Genomic DNA, 13,331 nt, shown 5'->3' with positions numbered 1-13,331 from the left:
GGGGGGGGGGGGGGGCGAGCCACCCCACAGCCCAGGGCCCCCCACTCGGCGCAGTGCCAGGTGTCGGCCCAGCGGGGGCCACGAGATGGCAAAGCCCACCCCCCAGGCTGACCGCCCAGAGGCCACAGCAACCGTCCTGTCTGTGCAGCCCTGCATCCTTAAGAACACCCGTCTGAATGCACGGAGGCACCGCTGCTCCTGCCGGCCTGCAGCTCCCCTCCACACACCTCCGCCCGGAGACGCGACAGCCACCGGGACGCATAAGATAGCAGCATCCCTCCCAAGTCTCTGCGGGACCCCAAGCCCTTCCTTGCCCCACGTCCTCTGCGGACGGCGGCCAGGGGCGGAACCACGAGGCTGCTTTTCTACCCTGCCTCGGTTTCCCATCTGTGCAGGTTGGGTGCAGAGTCAGCCACGGAGCTGCTGGAAGTTTCTCGGGACAGCAGGAGCAGCAGCCCTGTGACGTGGGTGAGTCGCCCCCCAACCCGAGGCTCCCAGGCTCCCCCGAGGGCCATGGAGGAGGATCCAGCACTGCCTGGGAGGCGGTGGGGTGAACGGGCAGCTGTTAGCGTCCGCAGCCCTTCAGAGAAGAGCACTGCATAAAGACCAGGCCAAAGTATATGTTTAGACATAGCTTCCTACTTTTGTATGGTAGATTTTTTTTTTTCTCCTCCAAGGTTTTCAAAGGGTTTATGAATGGGAAGTACTCTGAACACTGCTCTTTAGCAGAAATAAAGATCCTTGTCTCACCCACCTGCAAATCTCACCCAACAGGTTCTCTTTGAAGGCAGGAAAGAGGTAAAAAACGACAAGTGGGAGTGGGTGATGGCGCCAGAGGGAGACAGGGAAACGCTTCCCTCAGCAGACACGGCCACAGCCTGGAGGATGGGAGCCTTGGTCCTGGTGGATCATCGTCCTTTGGAGACCACCCCTGCTGGCCCTCTCCCTCCGCCACTGCCCCCTCCATGCCCAGGTGACACAGGCAGAGAGGTTCTGCTCCGCAAGGAGCCTGCCCCACCCTTGGCACCTTCACAGCCTGGGCACACGGTAAGTAACTTATCAGAGCTTTTTCTCTCCTGGGTGGGACAGGCCTGGGGTTCTGGGTCACACAGCTCTCCTTAGGCCTCACAGCTCTTAAAAACTCGGCACGCATAAGACAGCAGCTGAAAGTCGTCCTCGGCTGTGGACAGCGGAGAGGAGGCCTCTGCCCGCACCAGCAGCATCACCACGTTGAGGGCGTGAGGTCGGGACTCGGGGGGCCCACTGCCAGGCCCATGCTCACCCCGCCTCCCGGGGTCACCAGCTGTTCTAATGTCCTCAGCTCAGATGCCACCTCCAGGCCACGCCTCTCCAGATGGTCATACTCTCGCCTGCCCCTCCGTGTTGTGGGAGGGGGTGGTTCTTGCACACAAGCCCTTGTGTGATGGATAGCCTGTCACCTACCAGGTCAAGAGGGGCCTTTATTGTCAAAGTGACGGAGCCATCCTCCAATCAGGAGGAAGAGATTAGCCCTCGCCACTCATCCTCTCTCCCACTCGAGACCAGCAAGCTGAATGATGCTGCACAGAAGCCCTCGGTCGTTCTGGCCCAAGAGCAGCCCCTTCCCCTGGGTCTCAGGCAGCCCTGGAAGGCGCGGCAGGGAAGCCACCAGGGGCCCGGTGCTGGGGAAGCGGATTAGTCACCCCAGAGAGGATCTGTCCCCCTTGCCCACCCAGCAGGGGAGCAGAGAGCGGCAGGAGAGCTGCCCCACTGGGTCCGAGCCACATGCCCCTCAGATACTGAGAAAAAAACACCTCGTTCAAGGTGCGGACAGAGGAGCTGGCCAGCACCGGCACGAGGACGGCGTCCAGGAGGCCCGCCTGTCCCTGAGCCCAACCGGGGCGAGGCTGACGGAGTGGATTAGTGGACACGGGCGGCCGCGTGGCCCAGAGAAGAGCCTGGCGGGGGCTCGATTCACCTCCGCTGGCCAGCCCGGGTCAGGCCTCCTCCCGCGCTGTCCCGTTCCCCGCCTCGGCCCCTCTCCGCCCACGTGGCCTCCACGCAGCCCTCCAGCCCCCCATGTGGCCAGCGTGGCCTGAGCCTGCGCCACTCACACTGCACGGTCAGGTACGCCGAGGCCGAGGGTGAGCGTCCCAGGCTGTTGCTGGGGACGCAGGTATACTTCCCCGCGTCCTCAGGCTTCACCCGGAAGATAATCAGGGTCCCGTCGATCAGGATCCGCACCCTCAGCTTCAGGTCGCTGCAGGGACACAGAGCACAGGACACAATGGCGGGGGGCGGGGGCTGGGGGCGGGGGGCAGGCGTCTTCCATTCAACACTGGGACGACGTGCCAGCGAGTCCTCCGCACGGCTGAGGAGGGGGACAGACGGCCTCTGCACACACACTGGCCTCAGCATGAGGGACACATGGGCCAGATGCCCCCAACGCCTGTCAGCTCCCAGAGCCCAAGGGCCGTGCCTGCTCGGAAGCTTCACCCCGAGGGGGCCTGGCTGGGCCCCAAGGGAAGGGCGGGCACTCACTTCTGGAAGTAGACATTCTCGTCCTGCCAGTACCAGGTGTAGGTAAGGTTGCCGGGATAGGCCTCTGCCCGGCAGGTGAGCAGAGCATCCTGGGATATGTTGACAGTGATGTTCTCAGGAGGGGAGACGATGAAGGGAGGTCCTGGGGGGACAGGAACAAGCATGACCTCTCCTGGCGGGGGGGGTGGGGGGGACCACAGCGCTGGGCTCCCAGGAGGCTCCGACCCTCAGGAAGGGGCACCCCAAGCCCTGGGAGGGACAGCGGGGAAGGCACTGGTCCAGGAGCTGGCAGTGCAGCCAAGCAGTTGTCATGGAGACGCATCCAGCTGCTGCCTGTGCTCAGGTTCCTCCTCTCCCTGCAAGTCCCAGGGATGCAAGGGGTCCGGAGGTGTGGCCGTGTGCTCCCAGCCTGCTGTAGACGCCCGCCCCATGCACAGCCCCTCTGTAAACCTGGCTTCCGAACAGCCAGTTTACCCCTACACAGGCACGCACACACGCGCACCAGCACACACTCACATACACACAAGCACACGGCCCTCCCTGCCCCTCCTACTCTGCAGTGGAGCCCAGGGCAGCACACGTGCAGCAAGGAGACAGGAACGGCCTTGCCTCTGGAGGAGTAAGAGGCTGCGGGCTGACCAGATAAGGGTGGTGGGCGGGTCGGGGAAGGAGAGGAGGGGGTGGAGCTCCAGCAGCCCGGCAGTGCGAGCCTTCCAGACAGGCAGAAGCAGCGGAGCCGCCACGCGACCCCTCGAGCAGGACGGAGGCTGCCCCCTCTGGGGGCTTCGGGGCCCCAGGCAAGGCAGACCGGCATCTCAGGTGCTGACCCCACAGACACCAGCCCCACCAAATGCCCTCCGTGTTATTTAACCCTCTGGGGCTGGACAGAATTCCTATCTTTATTTACCGATGCCATCGTCAGAGGGTGGAGGCCTGAGAGAGGGCTCCTCCCCCGGGGAAGGAGGAGGCCCAGCGGGATGCCCTGCGGGCATTCAGAGAAAGCAGAAACCCGCTCGACATGGCGACATGGCGCCTCCCGCCACCTCACGGGAGGGCCGCCGCAGGCCACCAAGGAGCCCCACGATATGGAGAGGAGCTCCCACCACCCCCAGCTGAGCCACCCACGCCCTGGGAAGAACCCCCCAAGCTCAGTGGGGCCGGAACTCCCTGCCAGAGGCCCAGGGCGTAGAGGCCAGATCGCTCTCACCTTGGACGAGCAGGTGGGTGGTGTGGATGGCCTCCCCCTGGATGCTGTACGCGCGACAGGTGTAGGCACCTCTGTCCTCCCGACTGACCGACGTCACCGTCAGGCTGCCGTCACTCACCTGGGGCCGAGGAGAGTCGGGCTCAGCTCCCAGCCCTGGGCCCGCCAACTCCATCCCAGGTGGAAGTGGCCTGGGGCCCATGCACCTGGGGACACGGAAGCAGGCTTCTCCCTCCGAGGACACGGGTGCCAGCCGCTCCGCCTGCCACCTCCAGCCCCACCTGCGCCTCCGCAAGTGTGAACTGTCACGGGGACGGAGGCGCAGGGCAAGGAGAAGTGGGTGCAGCGGCCGCGGCAGACCCACACTCACCTGGTACTTGCCGCTGGCGCCTAGCAGCATCCCCTCCTTCAGCCAGGTGACGATGGGCTTAGGGTTCCCAAAAGCTGTGCAGGTCATGGTGACACTGCTGCCCTCCTTGGCCTCGATGTACTGGGGGGGTGTTTCTGTAAAGGTGGGAGGAGCTGCAAGAGACCCAAGGCGCGGGGTGGGGTCAGCCAGCGGCCCTGCACACAGCGAGGGCCCTGCGCTGGGCCACCCCACGAGTCTGGCGCCCTCCAGGAGGTCGGAGGTGACACAAGTGACAGGCCCTGCCTTGTGAGGGCGGACCTGGAACTCATCAGAGTCAGTGTGGCTGGATCGCAAGTCTAAACTTTCCCCATTGTATACACCTAATTCCCAATAAAGGACTGCTTGTCCAGCACCCACAGGGAGGCCCCCCCATGCTCAGCAGCAGGGATGCGGCAATAAATGAGGCACCCGTCACTCCACGATCGTCCAGACACCCCTCCTTCTGCAACCCCAGCCCAACCAGGCCCACGGTTCTGGGACATTTGCCGTCTGAGCCCTGTCAGGCCTAGCACGGATCACAAGGCAGGTGACAAAGAATCGCCCAGGCTCTGCAGCGACAATCCCCCACCTTCCCCGCAGCTGCCTTGGGGACCAGGCGGACAGCCCAGTCCACGGGCTACTCGCTTCTGAATTCTCGAAGACTGTGCCAGACTGTCCCCCAGCACCTGCCTCGGAGTTCTGACTAAAATCCCATCCGGTACGAATAACACACTCTGTCTCACCTGTCTGAGCTGCCTATAAAAGCCACCTGATCAACCCCAACTCCCTGGACGATCATGCGGGGTCTTCTGGAGTGGAGGGCGCTGCTGACACCAGCCTAGGGTCTACAGCACCGGGCTCAAGGCTCCAAGTTCAAATCCAGCTGCCACTCGCTCTGTAACTCTGGGCTCAGCCGCTCTGGGCTCTACCTAAACCCCACCCTCAAGACCAGTGGCAGGAATTAGCGAGGTAAAGTCCATGAAAGGAGCTGGTAAAACGTACACATGTGAAATGGTGGTCATTCTGTCATCACTGTCATCGCTGTCGCCCGCCCAGGGCTCCTGAGGCTCCGAAGAGAAGCTGTGAGAGGGGTCTCCTCGGAGGCTGCCCTGCCCCAGGCCCAGGACACGCTGGGGGTCGCGGCCACCCACCACCTGCCACCAGCCTCACCTCCCGTTGCACACCCCTCAACTCTGCCCCGACACAACAGCCTTCCCGTCTTCCTACACGTGCCAAGGACTTCCATTCCTGGGGGCTCTGCGTCGGCCATCCCCCCTCCTGGGCTGTACCCACATCTCACCCTTTCGGTGCCTGCTCGCCTTTGCTAAAATGCCACCTCTGCCTCACCTGGTCAGCCGGTCTAGGAAGGCACCTGCTGCATTCCTGTCTCCTCAGACTGTTTAAAGCACTTACGACCAAGTCTCCTGAGAGCAGAGATTTCCAAGAATCCCACTATGTGCCCAGCTTTTAGCGCAGTTCCTCGCATGTAGCAGAGTCTCAACAAACCTTGGTTGAACAGACGGATGAATGCAATGAAGGAGCCACACACCTGCAGGCGTGCGCGTGCACACACACGACAGAGCAACAGAAACGCAAACACAGAACCGAAGACGAGACCACGGCGAGACGGCTTTCTTCGACCATCTCCCCACCCCTCCGCTGAGCGTGGCCACACGGGGGGCACAGGAGTGAGGACTGGGTGACCAGGAAGCAGGCTTCATCACCCACGACACATCCTTGAGAAAGCCCATCCTCACCCAACGTCTAATACACCAAAAGTGATGGTAAAACTCATTCCAAGTCCTTGCTTGAGGGAACCTGGCATCCGAACCCCAGGCCCCTCCTGGCCTGGCCGTGCGCTCACCCCAGCAGAGCCCTCCCGCCACGCCTGCCCTTGAACTCCAGCTCACACGGCCGTGGCCTCTGTTACCTCTGTGTCACACTTAAAGAAAAGATAATATGATAACTTGCAGCCTGAAGTGACAAATTAATTACTAATTACATAATTACTTTACTATTTAGGTGCTAATCAGGAAAGCACTTTGAACAATTTCGAGTTTTCCGGAAAATAATGGTTTGACTCCCGATGATTTACTGGATTAGGTGTGAGCTTACCAGCTGCATTTCTAGGCTTAATCCTTCTTTACAAATGCCCTATAATTAATCGTGCACGTTAGAAACAGGCTGGCCTCTCCTCCAAGCAATTCATCGACCTGAAGCAAGGTTTGACTCTGGCTTTCCAGGTATTTTATATGCAATAAAGAAACAATTGGGCTTGTTTCCTCCCAACTGGTCTTCGAGAAAACACAGAAGGAGAATAAGACAATCTGTGATTCTAATTTTTCACTTTCCAAAGGTGATCCCAGTCAGAAATGCCTGACATTAAATATTCTAGTTTGGAAGCCACGGAATGTTGGTGCTCCAAACTCTTTCCTTCGATAATGGAAGTATTTACGTGGGAAGGAACCTCAGAATGCAGGAGGAAGAAAGGGTGAGGTCGCTCACGTTGGGAGGTGCCTGTGGTGTCCACCCTTTGAGAGGGAGGCCCCTGGTGAGGGAAAGCATCCGATGATGAGCCCCAGTGCTAAAGCCTGACCCTTCCGGACGAACCACCTGCCAGGTTGCCTAAATGCGCCGGCTCTCCTGCCTCTGGGCCTCCAGGCATACTGTTCCCTCTGCCCGGGAACAGCTTCCCGCCTCCTGCCCCCGCACCTGGCACACTCCTCCTCCCCGAAGGGTCTCTGCCCGGGGCTCACTGCCTCAGAGAAGCCCTCCATCCCTCACGCTCCCAAAGCCCATACTGCAATTCTCTCTGGACCTGACTGCCTCGTGACGTGTCCTTCAGAGCTGGGTCTGGGTCACACCCACTGCATTTCCCCACAGCCGGCCAAGTGGATGTTCAGAAATGTGTGTTGAATGGGTGATCGTGGGTGTATTCCCAAGGGCTCTCCGACCACCACAGGCCACCTCTCCCAACCTGAGGCACCTCCTGTGCTACCCGACTTCACCCTTCTCTCCCCTAAGGAGGAGGATAACCAGTATTCTGCACACAATGACCCTGCGCAGCCAACCTTCCAGGCGCGGTGCCAGATGTCTTCACCCACAGCGTTTCCCTTAATCTTCACAACAGCCCTACAAACAGGCTCTGTTCTTGGAAACACAAAAGGGAGAGGCTCAGAGAAGTGATATGGGCGCCAGGGATCAGACAGGTAATGTGGTGGATCCGTGAAATAAGCCGAGTCTCATCGGGCCGCGTTCCGTGCCGGTCCATCCGAGCAATGAGGAATTCCCAGCCACGACCTCCCCCTGGTGCAGACGGAGCCCGAGCTCTAACAGGACACGTGACTCCAACAGGAGGAAGGTCTGCGTCCCGGCTCGCAGTGTCTGCGCATGCCTGCTTCTCTGCTCACTGGACCGGACCCAGCAGTGAATGTGAGGGGAGGAGGTGGGGCTGCAGGAGGCGTCGGCCCGCCTCGGGAAAGGGCAGAAGAAAGCAAGCAGCGTGGGGCTCTTGGCTCGGTGCTCGTCAGTGATGCTGTCAGCAGCAGGTTTACCTTCCTAATTATGTTCTGCTTGGGCTAATATTAAGCCGAGTTTTCATTCTGGGCACACACAACAGCTGGCATCGAAAAGGGATGACTCAAAAACTCGCGGGTGGTAGGGACAGCCCAACCAAGATTTAAAATAAGCCTCCAATCGGTCTCTGGGGACTGACCAGCAGGTGCGTCTGCATCCAGGGGCTCAGGCAGCCTGGGCCACTGACCCAGGGCCACCGTCCCTAAGTTCGCTTTCCAGAGACCAGTGCTCTGGCTAAAATACTCTGTTCTTCCAGGGCCCTGGATGGGTTTTCAAGGCGGAAGGAGCACAGCCTGACCCGACCCCACAAGGCAGGGACCCTCGAGGCTCAGAGAAACTTGCAACCCAGGCAAGCGCCCATTGCTCTCTCCAGACCGTGGCACCCAGGGTCACAGACATCACACCCAGAAAGACGCAAGCAGTGGGGGACGCGTCCAAAGCACACCTGTTGACACCTCAATAACCAGTGCAGCATCTGCAACACGCGGTGGCTGAACACGTCGGCTCATAAACTGAGGCAAGAGTAACTGTATGGTCAGAAAAACAAATCAAAGGGCTTCCCTGGTGGCGCGGTGGTTGGGAGTCCACCTGCCGATGCAGGGGACACGGGTTCGTGCCCCGGTCTGGGAAGATCCCACATGCCGCGGAGCGGCTGGGCCCGTGAGCCATGGCCGCTGAGCCTGCGCGTCCGGAGCCTGTGCTCCGCCACGGGAGAGGCCACAACAGTGAGAGGCCCGCGTACCACAAAAAAAAAAAAAAAAAAAAAAAAAAAAAAAAAAAAAAAAAAAAAAACAAATCAAAGCAAAAACCCTGCTCCCCTCCACCGTGGGGACCACTTCTCCTTCCACTTTCTGCCGGTTCCGGAACCCCCTGGCTCCTCCAGAATGTCCCCTCCCAAGCGAGGGCTCCCAAGGGCACAGGGGACCCTCGGTCCAGGGAAACCCCAGCCCCTGGGAAGCACGGCACAGCACGAGGCCCGTCACCCTTCACCTGGGCGGTAAGTACTCGCGGGCATCAGAAGGTACCCTCCGGACCGGGACCAGCAGGATCCCCGCCCGGCCCTGAGTGCGCTCTGCTGCTGCGGATCATCCAGCGTAGAGACTGGCATCCAACGGTTACTGAGGGGAATGGTCTAAAGGAAGGCTGTAACGGGGAGATGCCCAGAGAGAGTCTTCCTGCGGCTGCTCCCAAGTCCGCCCCGCAGATCCTCAACCCTACCGGTTTTGGATGCCAGTTTCCACCTCCCTGCGCTGGGCTCTGACGACCCCGCCTGTGACAAACGCCCTGGTGCCGGGAGCTGCCAGGCCTCTGCACCCATGGCCCCCAGGGGCTCCAGGACAAGCGAGGGGGCCTGGGGCCCCCAGCCCGGGAGCGCTGGAAGGAGGCGCACACGCACGCACCACATATGCAAGCTGTCACACACGCGAGCACGCTCACACGCCTGCGTGCACACTCACGCAAGCATGCACCACGCACGTCTGCCCGCTCACTCGCACGCACGCACACGCTCTCATGCCTGCACGCAGGCACGCACCACGCACAGGCCCGCGCGCGCGCACGCACGCACCGTGGATGGTGAGGTGCACCCAGCTGCCGTTGTGGAAGGTGTCGTACTGCTGGTCCAGCAGGAGCACCTTGCACTCGTACCAGCCCTGGTCCTCGGCGCGCACCTGCTCCAGCCGCAGGGACGCCTTGTCGTGGAGGCTTGCGCGGCCTGTGGAGAGGGGACAAAGTGGGTCAGGGCCGCGCAGAGCACCCTTGTGACCCCAGCCCGCCGCCAGGCAGGCCCAGAGCAGGGCGGCCCCGAGAGCCCCAGACTCGCTGCCCGCCAGCTGCACCGAGAAAGCCTCAGTTCCCTGCAACTTCCCGTTCTCTCGGGGCCAAGGAAAGGCAGAAGGGATACGGGGCTGGCGGGAAGGGGGCCAGAGAGCCCAGAAGAGCGGGACCCGCCCCAGCAGGTCCCCGTGGCTGCCACGCCCAGCACCCTGTCTGCCCAGCACTCCTGTGGTGGGCAGAGAAGAGGCCGCTGGGGACAGGGTGCCGGCGTCCCCTCCTAGTCCTGTCGCGGAGGCCAGAGAGCAGAGCGTTCATCCAGCCAGAGCCCAGGTTCCGAGCGTGGCCGCAGGGCCTGTAGCCCGAGAATGAGGAGTGGCTGGCAGGTGAGCAAAGACCCGAGCCGCCCTCCCTAACTCCGTTCCCTTCCCCAGAGCAGCCCTCGGGGTGCCCCCTCCGCTCACTCTCCACTCAGGCCCACTCCTCGCCCCAGTGTCACGACCTCCTGTGCTTTCCTCCTTGTCTCCTCGGTAGTGGCAATCTGCCTACAAACCAGACAGTCAAAACCAACCAGGGCCGAAGAGACACAGACACAGGAGGAGGAAGAGGGAGAGAGAAAAATAGAAGCTGAGAAAGACGCAATGCAGACCTCAGGAATCAGAGGCAAAGATAAAAGCGGTGTCCCACCAGTCACCTCTCTTCCTTCAAACCCCAACACACGCACATGCGTACACACACTCAGACATGCACGCACACACACAAGCCCACGTGCAACCCTCGCACAGGCGCACACGCCCCTCACTCACACCGCCCCACGCCCTCCTCCCCGGCGGGCAGGCCCTGACGGTGACTCAGTGAGGCCACCACTGGCAGGAGTAATTGCAGAGCAAGACAGCACTGGGGCCGCGAGGAGGGAGAAGGGAGGCTGGAGGACGAGGCCGCGAGTGGAGCAGGCGCCCAGACACTTCCCCACACTCAGGACTGGATGAGGCCCCAACTTCAGAGCCAGAGGGAGGGAGTGGGCAAAGCCAGACAGAGCAACCCCGCGGCTGCCATGGCTCTGACGGCCGCCATGGCTCTGACGCAGCTGCTCCTGCCGAGCCAGCCGCCCTCCCGCCGGCCTCCTCGCCCACACGTTGGGCTCCTGGCCTCCCTTCTCCTCCTCCGGCCTTGGCCCCTGCGGCCCAGCGGGGCTGTGCAGGAAGCTCTGTGTCTGCCCCACCTCCGTGTCCGTCTCCTCACGCCACTTAATTAAAACCTACCAGAGTGCAAAGGATGGGAGGACAGAGACAGCGACTGGAAAACAGAGATAAGAGGCCGGTCGGAAAAGACAAGAGGCCACGAGACACAGGCAGGAGGGATGGTGCGGGGGCCCCGGAGCCAGGTGGGAAGGCCTTACCTGCATACTCAGGGTCCACATGGGGCGGGTAGTAGCCAAACTTGATGAAGATGGGGATGGGCACCCCGAACTTGAACCACTCGACGACATAGGGCGGGGGCTGCCCCGTCACCGGGTGGACCACGTCGCATCGCAGGACCACGCTCTCGCCGGCCCTCGCGGTCACGAACTCGGGCTCCTCTCGCAGGCCGTGGGCACCTATTGGGACAGCCACACGGGGACACAGGGAAGGGGTGAAAAAGAGATCCTGCCCGGCCCCCCCAGAGGCCACCCCTGCCCTGCCAACCCCAAAGAGCGGAGCCCGACCGCGCCCTCCCCCATGACACCCCCGCCAGCTCTGAGGAGCGTGGCCACTGAGGTGGAGGGGCCTTGGCCCCTCTGTGGACACCGTGGCCCCGGCGCTGCAGCGGGTGAACATGGGACGTCTTCCTGCACCAGTATGATTCCCAATGGAGCCTGGCAGGAGCTGCAGAGGCAGCCGTCCTCCCACGCCCCGCCCCCAGCTCAGCGTGATGTTCACAGCGCAAAACAAGAGTGCTCCATGCAGGAGCGGGGAATCCCTAACAGGCTGAGCAGAGGCTGCTCATGGCATCACCAGAGGGAAAACCCCTGGGGCCGGAGCTGGCCTTTCTACCCCTCCTCCCTCGGTCCGCCGCGCGTGCCGCAGAGGAGGGAGCGGGAGGGGCCTCCAGCCCGCCAGTTTCCACGCCCCAAGCCTATCAGGCTGCGAAGCCCCAGACATCACCATTAATACCGCAGGAGGCTAGGGACGCAGGAGGGGGACCCTGGGGCTGCTAACCTCAGCCAGCTAAGGGGAACATCCCCACCTCCGGCAGAGGACGAGGCGCACGGCTGGATAGGGCTCGGCCACCCTCCCGAAAGGGACTGGAAGGGACGGGAGATGAGGCGGGAGAGGTTCCCCAGCAGCCCCACCCCCAGCCGCAGAGAGAAGCGGTTAACCCAGGCTCCGCCCCGAGGCCTGCAACCCCACCTCCAGCCCAAAGGCACCTTGTCCAGCTCCCTTCCAAAGTGAAAGAGGCCCCTCCCGCTGCCTTCCCTCCAGTACCCACGCCACCCCCAGACCCCAGCCCTTCCACCCCGCCCCTCCCCTCCAGTCCCGGCTGGGCCCCTCCAGGCAGCACCAGGAGCAGCTGCTCCGCGGAGGCTCCCAGCCGGGGACGCCCAGGAGAGCAGCCGGCGTCCTCCGCGTGCCTCTGGGCCTGATTCTGGCCACACCTTCCAGCCCTGGGGGCTCCGGCCCCGCTCCTCTCATCCGTCTCTCCTTCGTGTCTCTGTGTTTCTGACTCTGTTTGGCTCTGGCTCCTCCTCCAACGTCTGTCTCGCTGTGTCTCTGTCATTTCTCTCTAGCTCCCCGCTGCATGGGTGATTCTGTCTACCTGCCTGCCTCTCCCCACCTCCCCGTTTATATGTCTCTGTCAGCGCGCGTGTGTGTTGGGGGAACGTGTGGGGTTCCGTTCGCCTGTGCCGGGGAAGGGGTTTTGCTTTTCCACTGCCCGGTCTCCGCGGTGCGCTCTGCCTCCACCTCTCTGGGTCTGTACCTCTGTCCGTCTCTCCTTTTCCCCCTCCCGCTCCAGCTCCCTCTCCTCCTGCAAATTGCGGAAGAAGGAGGAGGCAGCCCTTCCAGAAGCTGATTGGCTACCGGTGACATCACTGTTTTCTAGAGAAAGAGCTAAGACCACAGAGTATTTTTGGAGCAGAGCAGACTGTTGCCCTCACCTGCCTGAGGCCCCAGCCGGTTTTCCAACCCTCCCAGCCCTGCTTTAGGCTAAGTTTGAATTCCAGCCCCTCAGGGAAAGCGCAGCAGGCACCCCCCCACACCCCAGGGGCACCAGGCGGGGACAGAGCCCGCCTTGCAGCACCCGGGCACAAAGGCTGCTCCTGGACCCTGCAGGGATGGGCAAGGAGAAGGCCACCTGAGCAAGCAGGGAAAGCAGCACGTGTGCACGCGTGTGTGCGTGTGCGCATGCACGTGTGAGTGTGTAGGCTTTGGAGGAGGAGGAAATACAGGAACCAGGGTAAGAGGAGGGGGCTCCAGCGGGGGCCGTCACCTGGGGGGCAGAGGCCTTCACAGAAGGGGCTCCTTCCCAGGCTCTGGCCCCAGCGCCTGGGGCAGGGGGCAGGGTCGCTTGCCCCCCTCTCACAGCGAAGGCTCTGGAGGCTCTGGCAGGGTGAGGGTCTGCACCTGGGCTGCCTCATTCTCACCGCACAGCAGCGAGGCAGCCTCTTTCACACTGCCCCCCGCCAGCCTGGACTCAGGGCTACGCACCCACCCCACCAAGGCCCACTCGGGCCTCAGCCCCGTCTCCACGGTTCTTCCCAAGGACCCTTCCACCAGCGGCCGGCAGCTGGGAGAGGACACAGTGAGGCCAGCAGTGCAGAGACGGAAGCAAAGCCAAAAGAGACCCGCTTCCCAGGAGGAAGGCCGGGGCGGGGCGAGGCAGGGCGGGGGG

General features: G+C 62.2%; 1 protein-coding gene across 1 annotated transcript in view; it reads right to left on the bottom strand.

Annotated features, from left to right (window-relative positions):
- The window catches only part of IGSF9B (immunoglobulin superfamily member 9B), a 46,112-nt gene that overhangs the window by 22,109 nt on the left and 10,672 nt on the right, over positions 1 to 13,331 (bottom strand). The window contains exons 2-7 of the mRNA XM_007450398.1: positions 10,861 to 11,058; positions 9,256 to 9,402; positions 4,095 to 4,246; positions 3,728 to 3,845; positions 2,521 to 2,662; positions 2,094 to 2,239 (exon numbers count right to left, since the gene is read on the bottom strand). Of these exons, the coding sequence (XP_007450460.1) occupies positions 2,094 to 2,239; positions 2,521 to 2,662; positions 3,728 to 3,845; positions 4,095 to 4,246; positions 9,256 to 9,402; positions 10,861 to 11,058 (903 nt within the window). The remainder of the gene's footprint in view (positions 1 to 2,093; positions 2,240 to 2,520; positions 2,663 to 3,727; positions 3,846 to 4,094; positions 4,247 to 9,255; positions 9,403 to 10,860; positions 11,059 to 13,331) is intronic.

Source organism: Lipotes vexillifer, unplaced genomic scaffold (assembly GCF_000442215.2).
Source record: "Lipotes vexillifer unplaced genomic scaffold, Lipotes_vexillifer_v1.1 scaffold322, whole genome shotgun sequence".
Taxonomy (NCBI): domain Eukaryota; kingdom Metazoa; phylum Chordata; class Mammalia; order Artiodactyla; family Lipotidae; genus Lipotes; species Lipotes vexillifer.
The sequence above is the reverse complement of the archived record's forward strand: the minus strand, read 5'-3'. Positions and strand labels throughout refer to the sequence as shown.